Below are 19,408 nucleotides of genomic sequence, written 5' to 3' on the forward strand. Positions count from 1 at the left end.
ACATTTTACATCTGGTACAGTGTCAAGAAACAAGATTAACTGATGACCTGATAGTAAAGGACCTTCTAGGGAAGAATAATCATAACTTAGCAAATTTTGCATTCAGTTGGGGGGAGAGAAACTTGGGTCTGAAACTACTGTCTTAATATGAAATAAAAGAAATAACGAAGTATAAAGACAAAGTTAGTTAAAGCAGACTGGTAAGATGGTAGATCAGTTTTGGATAGGCATTTAAGGGAATAATTCATAATTTTTAAAGATACAATTCAGTTTAAGAAAAGCCTCTCCAGAAAGATGAATAACCCTTGGTTAACTAAGGAAATTAAAGATGGAATCCGATTGAAGAAAAAGCAATCATTGTAAAATTTCATTGTTGACCAAAAAAATGAAAGATCTTAGAAACTTAGTAATGAACAACTAAATAATAGAAGGGAGAAAATAGAGTAAACAAGCAAGAAATAGAAGAGATTCTACAAGTAAATTAAAAAAGTAACAAAGTAAAATGGTGGCCCCCTCAGACAGTAAGACTGGTGAGTTAATAATGGGTTATTGAGACAATGCAGAGACTGAACAAATGCGTTATATTTGGCTCCACAGAAAAACAAATTTAAAACCATATAAATAATAGTAAAAAAAAACGTGGCAAAAGGGAGGAGAAACATAAATTATGATGAGAGAAAAATTCTTAATACAAAATTTATAAACTCAAGGCTGACATCCCTTGGATCTGAAAGCTCAGTCAAATCTTAAAAGGAACCTATAGAGATGGCAGATTCATTGTTGTAATCAGCCAGAGGTTCTAGATTCTGGAAAGGCTTGATTGAAAAAGCAAAAGGCAACACCTCTGTTTAAGAAAGAAGGGAGATTGAAAGCAGGAAACTATAGGTCAGTTAGCCCAACTTTGGAAAATGCTGGAATCCATCAGACAAGTAGTAGTAGTAGCAGGACATTCAGAGAAAATCATTAAAACCATGCTAATTCTGCTTGATTGTATGAATTGGAAATACATTAGGATTCTTTGAGGATGTAAGAAGCAGGGTAAATAAATGAGAACCAACAAACCAATCAAAACAAATGATTTCCAAAAGACACTTGATAAGTTCCCATATAAATTACTATTGTACAAAAATAAATCATAATGGTAAGGATAATATACAGAGAACTGGACAGAGAACTTGATAAGTATCAGAAAACTGTTGGAATAAATGGGTATTTTTACATTGATAAGCTGCAACTCAATGTGCCCCACAGAGATCAGTTCAGGAACTGAAATTATTTACAACTCATTTTCATGACCTGGATGATGGGGTCAAATGTATTGTAGCCAAATCTGCTGTCAATAAAAGGTTGGAGAGAACTTTAAGGGCATTTAAATGGTCATTGAGATAGGATTCAGATTGGTTCCACAGGTGAGCACAAGGGCCGAAGGGCCTGTAATGTGCTGTAATATTCTATGTAGAAAGGAAGTTGTGGGTTGGGCACAGAGTTGACAAAATGAGTGCTAAAATACTTAGGAAACACTGGAAGAATATAAATTAGAAAATGAGGTTAAATACTTTGGTAGAGGAAGAGAAAAAACAAATTCCATTTGTATTTTGAGGCTATGAATACTTTAGAGAAAGATGTGGAGGTGCCGGTGTTGGACAGGGGTGGGGTGGGCAAAGTTAAAAATCATGCAAACCCAGGTTATAGTCAGACAGGTTTATTTAGAAGTACAAGCTTTTGGAGGACTGCCTGTTGGAATATAACCTGGCATTGTGAGATTTTTAACTTAGTGGAAAAGGCATTTGAATGTGCACATTCACGAATGAGAAGGTAAACGTGCGGGTACAGCAAGTCATTAGGAAAGCAAATGGTCAGTTTGCTTTAATGCAAGGGACGTGGAGTATCAAAGTAGCGAAGTCTTTATAGGGCCTATATGATATCACACTCAAGGGTACTGTGTACAATATTGGTCCCTATGTAACGAGAGATAAACAAACTGCAGAGATAGGTGGTGAAGGTTCACGAAGTTGATTCCTGGAATGATGTGGCAATGAGTGCCCATTTAAAATGAGGATTTTTTTTCCCCACAAGTCGTGAATCTTTGGGTTTCTCTATCTCGAGAACTGTGGAGGTTAGGTCGTTGAACATATTTAAAGGCCAACGTAGACCCTTGAACCATTACAAAATTGATTACAGGGAGAAATAGGAAAATGCAGTCAAGTCCAATATTAGATCAGCCATGACCTATTAGAATGATGAGCAGGCTCAAGGAGATTCATGGCATACTTCTGCATCCATAACATTTTTCTTTTGGTTTTTAAATTTCAAAAATCAAAACATTCAGGATCAAAATGCCAATGTAGAAATCCCTAATGGAATGGTGGAGGGTAGCTTTAAGAGTTATAGACTTTATTCTCTATCTAAAGATCATATACAATGGCAACTTTACACTGATGCCAACCATTATAGAATTTGTTACAGGATCTTAATGTCTTTCTGGTGGGAATATTTAAATATAATTTATGCAACTGGAACTAGAAAAGTCATCTTTATATCTCACTACATGGTCTAGAATTTTTTTTCCAAGTCTTACCCAACTTTAGCAGCAATATCATAAACATGCTTTTCCTGTTGAAGAACCTTTTCTCTGCTACCTTCAAAAAGTAGGGTTGCTACGCATAACTCATTGGGATCAAATCCCTTGAACTGTGGAAATAAAAGTATGAGAATATTAAACAGAATTTGAAGGTGTGAGGATGTCGTATCTGAAACCAGAGATATTTTAAATATTTACACTTGAAGAGTTTAACTGAATGCATCTTAGAATAACCACCAAGTTTTAATGGCAAATATATAATCCATAATTACATTCTTCATTCAATATTTTCAAGTTTGGACCACCTTCAATCATAATTGATCTCTTTTACCTAAATAGAACCATAAAAATGCATTAGGTGCATAAATTTGTATGTTCTGGTTATCTTGCTCTTAACTGCACAAATTCTTCTGGAGCCATTACTGTGCAGATAACTTTGCTTGGTTCCCAGCCACCTTTCTTCCCCTCACACTCTACAAATTTCCCCTTCTAGACATCTTTCAATTTCCTGTCCAGATGGCCAGAACTACAGCTCTAGCATCTCTAGGTGTCACTTAACTAGCCCACAAACAGCAATATTGAGCAGGGCCATTACAATGTCAGTCATGAGTAACAATCCGGAAACAGAAGTCAATTTAAAATCAAATCACTCAACTGAAATTAAATAACGTCACACAGACAAAAGAATCAAAATAAGAGGTCAAATTGTAAAATATACTGAATACATACTGAAGGTAATGAAAATAAAGAAAAAATGTTTTGGACTATTTGATTGATTAGATTGGTTAGATTCCCTGCAGTGCAGAAACAAACCCTTCGGCCCAATAAGTCCACATCAACCCTCCAAAAAGAGTAACCCATCCAGACCTATTCACCTACTCCCTACTAATGCACCTAACACTATGGGCAATTTAGCATGGCCAATTCACCAGACCTGCACATGTTTGGACAGTGGGAGGAAACCAGAGCACTCCGAAAACCCACACAGACATGGAGAAAGTGCAAACTTCATGCAGGCAGTCACCCAAGGCTGGAATCGAACCTGGGTTCCTGGCGCTGCGAGGCAGCAGTGCTAACCACTGAGCCACTGTGTTCAAGATCACAAAACTTAAAAAAAACTATAGCTGATTTGCTGCTTCTTAACACATTTCAACATATTGCTGGCGATACATAATAAAACTGATCAGATTGGTAAAGGGGCTGAGGAATGGCAGATGGAGTTTAATTTTGATAAATATGAGGTGTAGCACAAATCAGGGCAGGATTTAAACACTTAATGGTAAGGCCCTAGGGAGCATTGATAAACAAAGAAACCTTGGAGTGCATGTTCATAGATCTTTGAAAGGCAGTGAAGGAGGCATTTGGTACACTTTCCTTTTTTGGTCAGTGAATCGAGTATAGGAGTTTGAGGAGGTCATGTTGTGACTGTATAGGACATTAGTTAGCCCATTTCTAGAATGCTGCATTCAATTCGGATTTCCCTGCTATAGAAAAGATGTTGTGAAACTTAAAAGTCTTCAGAAAATATTTACAGTAATGTTGCTAGGATTGGCAGGTTTGAGCTACAGGGAGATGCTAAAAAGGTTGGGACAGTTTTCCCTGAAGCGTCAGCTGCTGAGGCTTCATAAGGAGTGTGGACACAGTGAATAGTCGAGGTGTTTTCTGCAAAGTAGAATACTCCAAAATTAGAGGCCATAGGTTTAAGGTGAGAGGGGAAATATTTAAAAGGGACCAAAAGGGACCAGTTTTCACGCAGAGGATGGTATGTGTTTGGAATGAGTTGCCAGAGGAAGTGGTGGAGGCTGGTACAATTACATCATTTAAAAGTCATCTGGATGGGTATATGAATCAGAAAAGGTTTAGAGGGATATGGGCCAAAAGCTGGCAAATGGGACTAGATTAGTTTCAGATATCTGGTCAACATGAGCGAATTGGATCAAAGGGTCTGTTTCTTTCCTGTACAGCTCTATGACTATGTGCACACATGAATACTATTCTGAAACAATTGGTGTAAACAACATTTTCATCCATTGGGAAATAACTTCCATGCATGCCTGTGTCCTGTTAATCAGGGAGCTTAGATTCTTTGACAGATTTTAAAGCAAAAATGAAGGTTTGGTGAGCAGCAATGGTTGCATGTTTGAAGCAGTAAAAAATCAGTACTAATTTTTAAAAAAAAGATCAGTCCATTCTAAATTTTTGCATAATTAATTGGCATGCAGGGGTACAGGATAACTTATTTCTAAAATTGCAAAATAATGTTAGGACAGAAAAGCAGGAATACTACTGTTGCCCTTTGTGGCACAGGTGGTTTTGAAAGGCACAAAACACATTGTATTTGATTCTTGACACGTCATGATGTCAGCGATCAAACATTAGCACTGAATTGTAGCCCTCCTCTAGCTTATCTCTCCATGCTTCAGGCTCACTGGCTTTATTCCTGATGAAGGGCTTTTGCCCGAAACGTCGATTTCGCTGCTCGTTGGATGCTGCCTGAACTGCTGTGCTCTTCCAGCACCACTAATCCAGTATTTGCTTTCCAGCATCTGCAGTCATTGTTTTTACCTCACTGAATTGTAGCATGTCAAGTTTAAAGGCCACATGTGTCTTCTTATTACAAAAGGAAAAGCAATAGACTCCAGCTGAGCTCTGTTTTATAATTTCATTCATAATTCAACCTTTGAGTAATGTACAAATTAAAGTGAAGCAAAGTGTAGAAACTATGACTTCAAAAGTACACAGTCAGTAGGCTCATTAAGGGTATGTAGTTAACAGAAGTTTTCAAACATATTTGTCCATTTTGATGGCCATTCTTTAAATGTCAAAAACGATGACATAAAAATGCAAAATCAATGGAGGGGAAAACAAAGAACAAAAAATGCACCAATAAAATTTACCAATTCCAGGAAGCAAGCTCCACCTGAAGCTTAATCAGTATCAAATTACTCCAAGGAATCTTGGCTTCAGGTTCACTAAAATCAAGACTGTTCTCACCCTTTCCATTCTTTTCTGCTGCCTTGAACTTCCAGTTGCTTGTCACTTCAATAACCACCCTTCGCCATTCCCTGGCCAATACCTCTGACTCAGGGGATGTAATTGTACCAGTCTCCACCACTTCCTCTGGCAACTCATTCCATATATGCATCACCCTCAGCACAAGCTGGAAAAACACCCCTTTTTCCGCTTGGGGATCCTATGGCTTTCTGGACTCAATATCGAGTTGAATAATTTTAGGGCTTGAACGCTCCCATATTCGTGCCCCTACCCTCACAGACCAGGTGTTGTTATCACAGTCTGCTATTACACACAATCCATTGCTCACCGTTAAGTCTTCACTAACAGCTATTCACCCTCCAAGCTAGATCGTTATCCAGTCCTTTGCCCAACTATCCCTCCCTCACCTTGGGCTTTAGCCTCACCCATGATTTACTCCTTACCCCTTTCCATGCCCCCCCCCCCCCCCCCCCCACCCAGTCTTTTGCACATAAACCGACATTTTCATCACTACCATCAGTTGAGGAAGGGTCACTGGACCAGAAACATCAACTTCTGATTTCAGCCTACAGATGCTGCCAGGCCTGCTAGCTTTTCCATCAATTTCTGTGCTTGTTCCTTCCAGGTAGAAGAGGTTGTAGGTTTGGAAGGTGCAGTCTAAGGATTTTTGGTGAATTGCTGCAATGCATCTTGCAGATTATACCATGCTGCTACTGACCATCAATGCTAGAGAGAGTGGATGCTAGTGGATGTAGTGCCAATCAAGCATGCTGCTTTGTTCTGGATGGTGTCAAACTTCTTCAGTGTATGTTGGAGCTGCACCCATCCAGGCAAGTGGGGATTATTGCATCACACTTATGACTTGTGCCTTTTAAATGGTGAACATTCTTTGGAGAATCAGGTGGTGAGTCATTTGCTGCAGGGTTCCTAGCCTCTGATGTGCTCTTGTAGCCACTGTCTTGATATGGCAAATCCAGTTGAATTTCTGATCAATGGTAACCAAAGAATGTTGATACTGGGGGATTCAGTGATGGCAGCTCTAGTTAATGTCATGGGTGATGGTTAGGCTGTCTCATCGGAGATGCTCATTTGAGTGGCGTGAATATTACTTGCCACTTGTCAGCCCAAACCTGGATATTGTCCAGATCTTCTTGCACTTGACATAGATTGCTTTTGTATCCGATGTGTTGCAAATGATGCTGAACGTTGTGCAATCATCAGCGGACATCCCCACTTCTGACCTTATGATGGAGGTAAGGTCATTGATGAAGCAGCTGAAGGTGGTTGGGCCCAGGACATTGCCCTGAGGAACTCTTCCAGAATCCCTATAGTGTGGAAACAGACCCTTCAGCCCAACAAGTCCACACCAACCCTCTGAAGAGTAACCCACCCAAACCCATTAACTAACCCCATATTCACCCCTGACTAAGGAACCTAACTTACACATCCCTGAACACTGTAGGCAATTTAGCATGGCCAATTTACCTAACCTGCACATCTTTGGACTGTGGGAAGGAAGTGGAGCACCCAGAGGAAACATGCAGACACCGGGAGAATGTGCAAACTCCACACAGTTGCCAGAGATTGGAATCGAACCTGGGTCCCTGACGCTAAGGCAGCTGTGTTAACCACTGAGCAACCAGAGATGTCCTGGAACTGAGATGACGGACTTCCAACAACCACAGCCATCTTCCTTTGTGCTAGGTATGACTCCAACCAGCAGGGAGTTTGCCCTAATTCCCACCGATTCCAATTTTGCTATGGCTCCTTGATGCCACACACAGTCAAATGCAGCCTTGATGTCAAAGGCTTCCACACTCATCTCAGCTCTGGAAAACAGCTATTTTTCCATGTTTGCATCAAGACTGTAATGCTGAGCAACGCTGGTGGAACCCAAAGTGGATGTCAGTGCTAAGATGGCGGCAGAGTAGGACATTTCAGCCAAAGCTCTTCTGTCTTACTTTTCAATCGGTTTCTCCTCTTTAGGATATTTTCTCACCTCTTTCTTCTAGGAGAACATACTGAACTCCTGGCCTCTGTGTCCTCTCAGCCCAGAGTGGCATCCTCCCAGCTGGGCATGGTGATCTCTCAGTCCAGCATGGAGGCCTTTCAGCTTGGCGAGGCCTCAGCATGGATGTCTGGCCTCGAGGTGATTCAAGGCCCAATGTGACTGCAGGCCAAGTGCCAGCATGGACTGGGTTGAAAGAGTGTGGTTCTGAACTTTTTATTTCTCTAATTTATTCCTATGATCTTTAATGCTGAACTATTGATTTCTTAATTTTCTAATTTTTGGGTTTCATTTAAGAACTTGAACTGAAGAACCTGAGAAAAATAACCTAGGTAACTTGTACTTGAGATGGCACTGTAGGTGGCGACTGCAAACCTTTCACAACAGTCGAGTACATGTGACAATAAGGCTGGTTCAATTCAATTAACTGACCAGGTTATTGCTGAGCTGGTGCTGCTTGATAGCATAGTTGATTACAATGTCCATCACTTTAGTGATGATCGAGGAGTAACTGATGGTGCAGTAATTGGCTGAGTTGGATTTGTACTGCTTTATGAGTACAGGACATATCTGGACAGTTTTCCCACATTGTCAGGTAGATGCCAGTCAGAGCTGGAATCAAGTTTATGCAGTTCAGGCTAGGAATTCTCCGAATGAATTCAGCTCAACTGAACTAGTGAGACTTCTATTGCTGAGCTTGAAATAAGAATTCCTTTCACTACATGCTGACAATTTTACTCTTGCTTTCTAAACCTTTTATATACACATACTTCATTAATCGTTCCCCCGCAAAATCATTTTTTTTGTCAAAAGGATAACTTTGGATTCAGAGTCATACTATGGAAACGTCAAGATATTACCCTTGGAGTTTCTCCATTGTGCTACAAATGTTAGGAAATTACACTACCAGCTACATTGAATTGTTTGCCCGGTATCACCCCTTATATGTCAGTCTGGGATTGGATTTCTTTTTCATCAGTTTGTGGGCATGTGGGTGTTACTTACAAGACCAACATTTATTGACCATTCCCAGTAGTCTACAAGAGAGCAGTAAGCCACCTTCTGGAACTGTGGCATACTCAGTCACAGGGTAGGAGATGCAAGATATTAACCCAAAGATGTTGTACAAAGGGAATTATGCATCCAAGTCAAGACTTGGAGAGGAACTTTCAAGGCAAGGGGCATGTGGAGAAGGCGGCAGCAAGGAGAGGGGCAGGTGGAGAAGGTGGCTGCAAAGGGCCTGGGGGAATAGAAAAGCTGCAACAGGAGTGCTGGTGGGAAGAAGAGATGTTGCAAAGCACAGAATGTTTCACTTATACTGGAATAATTTGGCAGGGAGCGTGGCTAGTCGAGAACAGAAATCTTCAAAATTATAGTAAAAATATTGCTGAAACTTGTTTTTTCTCTACCAGTGTGCTTAGTTGTTTTATGATATCACATGCAAGAAAAAGTATTTCGCTGAACAGTAGATGGTGATCCAGAGGTGGATGCTGACAATTTGCATCTATCTGACATCTGTGACCTATTGTTTAATTACCCAACACCATTCACAACTCATGTGGAAGAACTGCAGAGCTTTGATCTGATCTGATCTATTGGCGTTGGGATCACCCAGCTGTCTCACATGCAGTTTCTGCTGTCTAGAGTACACATCATTTCTGTTGTAGATTCACCAGGTTAGCATCTCAGTTTTAAGACTGCCTGCTCATGTTGTTGGCTTACTCTACTACATTCGTCCACTCAATCACATCAGGTCCCTGTGGTTTAAATGAAAAAGATAGATTTGCAAGGGTATAGGACCGGATGACCCACGGAATCTCAAACTCTGTTTCATTTGCTGGATCTGATTATACACACTAAACTGAAAACCTCCAGAAAAATATCAATTAAAATCTGAATAATTTGGATTACATTTACCTCTGGTAGTTTATAATTAGAGTTGTAAAGTGATTCAATGTCTTTAACAGAACAACATTGCTGTTAGCTGTTCGAAAAATCCTGTTCATCTATTTTTATTCCGAATACTCAAAATAGATTCACTCATATTTAGAAATTAAAATAGCTGTTTAGAAAGCACACATTTCATTGTTTTATTGGATGGTCTGATCGACTAGCCTAAAGCTGCTTTGATTAGGATACGGTGTTTAAAATTATATAAACTAAACAGGGATTATGAGCAATAGCTAGATGAAGTAGTTAACAATTTTTTTCTCATGCTTTTTAATTGGACAGATGAAATTTGTAATTTACTACCTTGCCAAGTATACAAAATTTATAAAATTAAAAGTTGGCTTTCTTTGGCAAAGGTGGAAACTGGTAATCCAAGGATTACCAGATCAGCCAAGATGTCTGAATGGTGGAGGTAATACAATAGGCTGAATAGCCACTTCTGTCCCGATGTCTTACGGTCTTCTATCCCTTGATATTTGTAGAGTCCAGAAATTTAGTGATTTTTGTCTTGAACATGCTCAATGCTTCAGCTTTCACATTTCAAAGATTCACCACCCTCCGACTAAAGACATTCTTCCTCATCTCAGTCTGAAATGACCTCGCTCTTATCTGGAGATTTATGTCCCTTATAGACTCCCAAAACAGGGAAAACATCTTATTTACATCCAAAATATCTCACGCAAAGGATTTTGGAGGTTTCAACAATATCAAGTTTCATTTTTCACAACACCTGGGAATACAGACCTAGTCTTCACAATCTCTCCTATTAAAACAATCCTGCTATCCCAGGGATTACCCTGAACCTTGACTGCACTCACTGTGGCAGGTAAATCACTCCTTAGGTAAGGGGACCAAAACTGCAAAACCCCAGGCGAGTACATCAAGGCACAAAACAGCTGCAGCCTGACATCTTGACCCGTGAATTCAAGCCCTCTGCAATTAAGACCAACATTCTGTTTAGGATCCACATTATATACTGCACCTGCATTATCAATGGTAGTGACACATGAACAAAGAGTCCCGCATTCTTTTGGATATCCAGACTATCCAACTTCTTGCCATCTGAAAAAAAACCTGCCTTTTTCCCTACCAAAATAATTCTCACATAATTCACACGATATTCCATCTACCATGCTCTTGTCCATTCATTTAACCTGTACAAGTCATCTTGACGCCTCCTTACATCCTCCCCATAACCTTAGTTCTCATCTAGCTTGATAGCATCAATAAACTTGGAAATACCCTAGGTGGACCACACAACCAAATCATTACTTGTATGTAGTGAACAGCTGTGGACCAAGCACTGATTCTTGTGGTGGCCCACTAGTAACAGCCTGTGACCTGAGAATGATCTGTTTATTCCTACTCTCTGCTTTCTGCAAGTTAACAAATTCTCAATTCTTACTAGCACACGTTCTCAATCCCATGCACCCTAATTTTATTTACTGGTATCCTCTGTTTGGCCTTCTCATAAGCCTTCTGAAAATCCAAATACACCCCACACACCGACTTGTAGCAGCGATAAAGGAGAAGTCCAGGATGTGTATGCTTGATGAACCATGCTCTCAACTGTCCTATGACCTTCAAAGATTTTTATAAAAGTTCACCCAAGATGTTCTGTACCTTCATCCCTTTAGATTCATAAACTTTCATTTTTATTGTCTTCCTGTATACTTTCTACCAAAGTGAATCACTTCACATTTTTCCACAATAAATTTAATATGCCAGTTGTCACACCACCAACCTAACATACTTTTGAAATTCTGTACTATTCTCATGTTTCATAGTACACCCAAGTTTTGTATCATTTTTGAAACTGAAATTTTGAAATTATACCAAATCATTGACGTATCGGGAGGAGGAGTGGTCCCAATACCTATCCCTGGAATATGCCACAGTCAGCCTTACTTCAATCTGAGAACTACTGTGTTTTCTGTCAGCCAGCCAATCTTGTATCCACGTTGCTATTACCCTTTTATACTATTAATTCAAATTTTGCTCAAGTTTATTGTGTGCCACTATATCAAGTGCCTTTTGGAAGTCCACATACACCACAGCAATATAAACCTGGGCCAGTTTTTCCTGGGATTTATTTTGGCAAAATAGATAGTTAAGATACAACATTGTTGGAATGAAATCATTTCCTTTTAACATGGTCAACCATGGATAAAAGCGGACACCGTGACATGCCATAAATTGCTCTTCATAAATGCAATTTTATAAATATCATAACAATTTTGACAGAAGTAGAGTGATAATTTATACAACTTCAAAATTCATGCTGACATTTTGGCTTTGTGAAAGTTATTCGTAGTTTATACAACTTTTAACATTGCTAAAGTGGAAACAAAGTGAAAAACTGAACATACCTTAGTAATGTAAAATTTCTTCAGTCCATCCAAAAATGAAGTAAAAATTGAGGCCACTTGTGGTTTTAGTGCGTGTCCTATTTTTGAAAAAGCATATTATATTTGGGATTTCAGCATTTTTTGTACTTGAAATAAATCAATCTATTTATATAGGCTGATACTTGACCAACATATTCAGCACTGAATGGATTTTGACAATGACAGACAGTACACTAGCGGGCGATTAAACTAATATGTAGGAATATGACACAAAAATACTCATATCATCATAATAAAATAAAATTTTACTATCTCTTCAAGGAAATATGGAAAATGATAAATTGGAAGTAGACCCAATCTGTGACTTCATATTATTTGATTTGGATATTAGTCTTTAAGCCCTCCTTAACATAACATCTTTACTTTATCATTTATTATACATCTTGGCAGTGTCCAGAAGATGCAAATACAGCAACCTTTAAAAGGATGATCATTCCTAGATACAACAGGCACCTTTAAATTTAATATCAATTTTCATTGCCTGCTTAATTGCACTCCTGAGAGCCATTCCAAAAAATTGAAAATAATATACATGTTCATTAGCACTAAACAGGACTATGTCAAAAGTTAAAAATCTCAACACCAGGTTATAGTGCTGCCCCTTCGTCAGGCCTAGCTACCTGATGAAGGAACAGTGCTCTGAAAGCTTGTACTTCCAAATAAACCTGTTGCACCATAAACTGATGCTGAGAGATTTTTAAACTTTGTCCACCTGGTCCAACACCAGCTCCTCCACGCCAGGACTAGGTCAGGCGTTCGCAATTTATATAGTGCTACACCAATGACTGAAAAGATCAATTCAGTATTCAGAGCTGAACTTTGTTTATGTGAACCTGAAATATTATTGCACAGCAAACAGACATTAACCTATCTTTCAGTAGATTGAAAGCCTTTTTGCCTGGAGTTTCAATTTATTTTCAGCACACTGGTGAAAACATAACATAACACCAAAACGGTCCTCATACATGCACAGTTGCAGCCTGTGATGTCATCTGGCCATGACAAGCCACAGGAAAGCATCGGCATGTGTGCCACAGACATTACCATGCTAAGTTGGATTGGCACAGCTGAATTTAAATCAGTGTTTCACAGTAACATACATGCTTTTCAGCACCATGCCTTAAACATAAAACCCAGGATCCTTATGCCTTTTTAAATACTTTCCCCAATCTGCCCTGTCGTCTGCAATGATCTGTGCTCATAGGTCTCTATGTTCCTTCACCCTTTACATTGTCTCTCCTTGTCCTTCCAACCAAAATTTATTAAATATCATTTGTCACGTTTTCCTATCCTACCCTACTAGCCTATGTCCTTAGCAATCTCACAGTTCATTATGTTTCAAAATTTTGTCATCTACTAATTTTGAAATCATGTTGTCACATCTAAGTCCAAATCATTAATGTGCACAAGAGAAACAGCAGTTCTAGCTCCAACGTATGGTCAAAATATATATACATGTTTGCATAAAAGCAACACACTGCAGATGCTGGGAATCTAAAACAAACAGCAAATGTTGAAGAAACTCAGCAGCTCTGGCAGCATCTGTGGAAACAGAAATAGAGTTAGTGTCGAGTCTGAATGACTTTATATTTAGTCTGGCCCCACTCCAAATTTAAGCTCAAAAATTTAGGCTAACATTGCAATGCAAACTGAGGGAATGCTAGATGAATGCAATGTCGGACAACACGTTAGGCCAAAGGTGTATTCAGCACCATTAGGTGGATATAAGAGATCCCATGGAACACTCAAAGAACAGCAGGGATTATCCCTGGCGGCCTGGCCAATATTTATCCCTTAAATATTATAAAAACAGGTTATGTGATTATGATTAATTTCTGTCCAGAGGCTGTGGAAATTGCTACATAAACGCAAACTTTTTTTTTTATAAAACAGCTGTTGGAAAACCATCATTTTCTAGAATGGGAGGATCACCACTAAGCTATACTCCATACTTTCCACGGTGACATGTAGATACTACACCGTCATGCAAACTGCCAAGAAGCGGATTTGAAATAACACTCGCTACACAAGAAGCATTCAGAATGAGAGTTGTATCTTAACTTGATCTACAATTGTGTATTTTTTTGTGGGGGGTGGCAGTGGCTGGAATCAAATCCTTAATGCTATTCAAAACAGCATATGGTCACTTAGGAGCTGTGCACTGTTCAGGCCTAGTTATTTCAATTCTTCCTAAAATTCAGTAATTAGTACCTCATTAAAAATGACATTTTTAAAAAGCTGAAATGGAGGGTAAACCAAAGTTTCCATCCCTACACTAAGAAAAATAAAAAGTAATAAGAGGAAAATTGAGAAACAAATTTGTAAGGAGATCTCAGTTATCTGTAAGAATAATAGGGTGGTTATGGTAGGGAACTTTCCAAACATCGACTGGGACTGCCATAGTGTTAAGGGTTTAGATGGAGAGGAATTGCTTAAGTGTGTACAAGGCAGTTTTCTGATTCAGTATGTGGATGTACCTACTACAGAAGGTGCAAAACTTGATCTACTCTTGGGAAATAAGGCAGGGCAGGTGACTGAGGTGTCAGTGGGGGAGCACTTTGGGGCCAGTGACCATAATTCCATTCGTTTTAAAATAGTGATGGAAAAGGATAGACCAGACCTAAAAGTTGCAATTCTAAATTGGAGAAAGGCCAATTTTGACGGTATTAGGCAAGAATGTTCAAAAGCTGATTGGAGGCAGATGTTCGCAGGTAAAGGGAAGGCTGGAAAATGGGAAGACTTCAGAAATGAGAGAACGAGAATCCAGAGAAAGTATATTCCTGTTAGGGTGAAAGGAAAGACTGGTAGGTATAGGGAATGCTGGATGACTAAAGAAATTGAGGGTTTGGTTAAGAAAAAGGAAGCATATGTCAGATATATACAAGATAGATCAAGTGAATCCTTAGCTGAAAACGTGTTGCTGGAAAAGCGCAGCACGTCAGGCAGCATCCAAGGAGCAGGAGAATCGACGTTTCAGGCATGAGCCCTTCTTCAGGAATGAGGAAAGTGTGTCCAGCAGGCTAAGATAAAAAGGTAGGGAGGAGGGACTTGGGGGTAGGGGCGTTGGAAATGTGATAGGTGGAAGGAGGTCAAGGAGAGGGTGATAGGCCGGAGTGGGGGTGGGGGGTCAGGAAGAAGATTGCAGGTTAGGAAGGCGGTACTGAGTTCGAGGGATTTGACTGAGACAAGGTGGGGGGGGGGGGAGAAAGAGTAGGGTAAATGAGGAAACTGGAGAAATCTGAGTTCATCCCTTGTGGTTGGAGGGTTCCTAGGCGGAAGATGAGGCGCTCTTCCTCCAACCGTCGTGTTGCTATGGTCTGGCGATGGAGGAGTCCAAGGACCTGCATGTGGAGTGGGAGAGGGAGTTGAAATGTTGAGCCACGGGATGGTTGGGTTGGTTGTTCCGGGTGTCCCAGTGGTGTTCTCTGAACCATTCCACAAGTAAGGCGGCCTGTCTCCCCAATATAGAGGCGGCCACATCGGGTGCAGCGGATGCAGTAAATGATGTGTGTGGAGGTGCAGGTGAATTTGTGGCAGATATGGAAGTACCCCTTGGGGCCTTGGAGGGAAGTAAGGGAAGAGGTGTGGGCGCAAGTTTTGCATTTCTTGCAGTTGCAGGGGAAGGTGCCGGGAGTGGAGGTTGGGTTGGTGGGGGGTGTGGACCTGACGAGGGAGTCACTGAGGGAGTGGTCTTTCCGGAACGCTAATAGAGGAGGGAAGGAAGATATATCCCTGGTGGTCGGGTCCGTTTGGAGGTGGCAGAAATGACGATGGATATGGAGGTTGGTGGGGTGGAAGGTAAGGACCAGTGGGGTTCTGTCCTGGTGGAGATTGGAGGGGTGGGGCTCAAGGGCGGAGGAGCGGGAAGTGGAGGAGATGTGGTGGAGGGCATCGTCGATCAAGTCTGGGGGGGAAATTGCGGTCTTTGAAGAAGGCGGCCATCTGGGTTGTACAGTATTGGAACTGGTCCTCCTGGGAGCAGATGCGGCGGAGACGAAGGAATTGGGAATATGGGATGGCGTTTTTACAGAGGGCAGGGTGGGAGGAGGTGTAGTCTAGGTAGCTGTGGGAGTCGGTCGGTCAGTTTATAGTAAATGTCCGTGTTGATTTGGGTCGCCAGAGATAGAAATGGAAAGGTCTAGGAAGGGGAGGGAGGAGTCTGAGACGGTCCAGGTAAATTTGAGGTCGGGGTGAAAGGTGTTGGTAAAGTGGATGAACTGTTCAACCTCCTCGTGGGAGCACGAGGCAGCGCCGATACAGTCATCGATGTAGCAGAGGAAAAGGTGGCGGGTGGTGCCAGTGTTGCTGCGGAAGATGCACTGTTCCACATATCCTACGAAGAGGCAGGCATATCTGGGGCCCATGTGGGTGCCCATGGCTACTCCTTTGGTTTGGAGGAAATGGGAGGATCGGAAAGAGAAGTTATTCAGAGTGAGGATCAATTCAGTCAGTCGAAGGAGGGTGTCAATGGAAGGGTAACTGGTTGGTACGGCGGGAAAGGAAGCAGCGGAGGGTTTTGAGTCCTTCGTGATGGGGGATGGAGGTATACAGGGACTGGATGTCCATGGTGAAGATAAGACGTTGGGGACTGGGCAAGCGAAAATCATGGAGGTGGTGGAGGGCGTGGGTGGTGTCCCGAGTGTAGGTGGGGAGTTCTTGGACTAAGGGGGACAGGACTGTGTCGAGGTATGCAGAGATGAGTTTGGTGGGGTAGGAGCAGGCTGAGACAATGGGTCGGCCGGAGCAGTTAGGTTTATGGATTTTGGGCAGGATGTAGAAACGGGCGGTGCGGGGTTGTGAGGCTAGGAGGTTGGAGGCGGTGGATGGGAGATCCCCGGGAGACGATGAGATTATGGATGGACTGAGATGATGGTTTGGTGGTGGGAGGTGGGGTCATGGTCAAGGGGGCAGTAGGAGGAGGTGTCCGCGAGCTGGCGTTTAGCCTCAGCAGTGTAAAGGTCGGTGTGCCAAACTACTACCGCGCCTCCTTTGTCTGCTGGTTTGAGAGTGAGGTTGGGGTTGGAACGGAGGGAGTGGAGGGCTGAACGTTCAGAGGGTGAGAGGTTGGAGTGGGTGAGAGGGGTGGAGAGGTTGAGGTGGTTAATGTCTCGGCGGCCGCTGGATATGAAGAGATCGAGGGCAGTTAAGAGGCCAGCACGGGGTGAACCCTCCAACCACAAGGGATGAACTCAGATTTCTCCAGTTTCCTCATTTCCCCTCCCCCCACCTTGTCTCAGTCAAATCCCTTGAACTTAGCACCGCCTTCCTAACCTGCAATCTTCTTCCTGACCTTTCTGCCCCCACCCCACTCTGGCCTATCACCCTCACCTTAACCTCCTTCCACCTATCACATTTCCAATGCCCCTCCCCCATGTCCCTCCTCCCTACCTTTTATCTTAGCCTGCTGGACACTTTCCTCATTCCTGAAGGGCTCATGCCCGAAACGTCGATTCTCCTGTTCCTTGGATGCTGCCTGACCTGCCGTGCTTTTCCAGCAACACATTTTCAGCTCTGATCTCCAGCATCTGCAGTCCTCACTTTCTCCTCCAAGTGAATCCTTAGAAGACTATAAAAGCAGTATACTAGAGAGAAATCAGGAGGGCAAAAAGGGGATATGAGATAGCTTTGCAAATAGAGTTAAAGAGAATCCAAAGGGATGTTACAAATACATTAAGGACAAAAGGGTAACTAGAGAGAGAATTGGGCCTCTCAAAGATCAGTCAGGTAGCCTTTGCGTGGAGCCGCAGGAGAGGGGTCAAATACGAAATGAGTATTTTGCAGTGTTTACTGTGGAAGAGGACATGGAAGATATAGAATGTAGGGGAATAGATGGTGACATCTTGAAAAATGTCCAGATTACAGAGGAGGAAGTGCTGGATGTCTTGAAACGGGTAAAGATGGATAAACCCCCAGGACTTGATCAGGTGTACCCGAGAACTCTGTGGGAAGCTAGGGAAGTGATTTAAGAAAGGTGGTAAGGATCGGTGCTGGGCCCTCTACTTTTTGTCATTTACATAAATGATTTGGATGCGAGCATAAGAGGTACAGTTAGTAAGTTTGCAGATGACACCAAAATTGGAGGTGTAATGGACAGCGAAGAAGGTTACCTCCCATTACAACGGGATCTTGATCAGATGGGTCAATGGGCTGAGGAGTGGTAGATGGAGTTTAGTTTAGATAAGCATGAAGTGCTGTATTTTAGGAAAGCAAATCTTAGCAGGACTTATACACTTAATGGCAAGGTCTTAAGGAGTATTGCTGAACAAAGAGATCTTGGAATACAGGTTCATAGCTCCTTCAAAGTAGAGTCGCAGGTAGATAGATAGTGAAGGAGGCATTTGGTATGCTTCCTCTATTGGTTAGAGTATTGAGTACAGGAGTTGGGAGGTCATGTTGCGGCTGTACAGGACATTGGTTAAGCCACTATTGGAATATTGCATGCAGTTCTGGTCTCCTTCCTATCAGGAAGATGTTGTGAAACTTGAAAGGGTTCAGAAAAGATTTAGAAGGATGTTGTCAGGATTGGAGGATTTGAAGTTATGGGAGAGGTAGAATAGACTGGGGCTGTACTCCCTGGAGCATCAGAGGCTGAGGGGTGACCTTAGAGGTTTACAAAATCATGAGGGGCATGGATAGGATAAAGAGACAAAGTATTTTTCCCTGGGGTGGGGGAGTCCAGAACTAGAGGGCATAGGTTTAGGGTGAGAGGGAAAGATATAAAAGAGACCGGAGGGGCAACGTTTTCATGCAGAGAGTGGTACGTGTATGGAATGAGCTGCCAGATGTAGTGGTGGAGGCTGGTACAATTGAAATATTTAAAAGGCATCTGGATGGGTGCATGAATAGGAAGGGTTTGGAGGGATATGGGCCAGGTGCTGGCAGGTGGGATTAGATTGGGCTGGGATATCTGGTTGGCATGAACAAGTTAGACAGAAGGGGCTGTTTCCATACTGTACATTCTTATGACTCCATAACTCTAAGTAACAAGACTAATTAGCTTGTCATTATACAGTTAATATACTATACACAAGATGAAACTATCAAAACAAAAAACTTGATAGTGAAATTAAAACTTAGTAACTCAAATGCAGTATCCAATAGCTACTAAATGGTATGATGAATTTACCACTTTGTATTACACCTGCAAAGACTTTATTCAAGGAGATACAGCTATTCACACTAGCACTCAAACATTTTCAATCCACTTTTGTGTTAACTCTTCAAGTAATATTAATGTGACTCCTGGGGAATGCAATCATTTGGTAGCAAAATCAAATGAAGAAACCGAGCACTGATTGCCCAAATTGTCATTGCTTCTTTTCCCACTTGTGCATGTTGGTAACATTTCACAGACTTCTGTACATAACTTAATTGCTTTGTGGTGAAGAGAAAAATGTCACAAGCTTTACAGAGGTCTGAGTCAATCACAGTGATTTAGAATATTGCATTAAACTGGAAGTATAAATT

At 41.6% G+C, this 19,408-nt stretch overlaps 1 protein-coding gene across 1 annotated transcript in view; it reads right to left on the bottom strand.

The window, feature by feature from the left end:
* agps (alkylglycerone phosphate synthase) overlaps window positions 1-19,408 on the bottom strand; it is a 158,917-nt gene that overhangs the window by 37,210 nt on the left and 102,299 nt on the right. The window contains exons 13-14 of the mRNA XM_072579139.1: window positions 11,903-11,979; window positions 2,579-2,691 (exon numbers count right to left, since the gene is read on the bottom strand). Of these exons, the coding sequence (XP_072435240.1) occupies window positions 2,579-2,691; window positions 11,903-11,979 (190 nt within the window). The remainder of the gene's footprint in view (window positions 1-2,578; window positions 2,692-11,902; window positions 11,980-19,408) is intronic.

The sequence above is a fragment of the Chiloscyllium punctatum genome, chromosome 10 (genome assembly GCF_047496795.1).
Source record: "Chiloscyllium punctatum isolate Juve2018m chromosome 10, sChiPun1.3, whole genome shotgun sequence".
Taxonomy (NCBI): domain Eukaryota; kingdom Metazoa; phylum Chordata; class Chondrichthyes; order Orectolobiformes; family Hemiscylliidae; genus Chiloscyllium; species Chiloscyllium punctatum.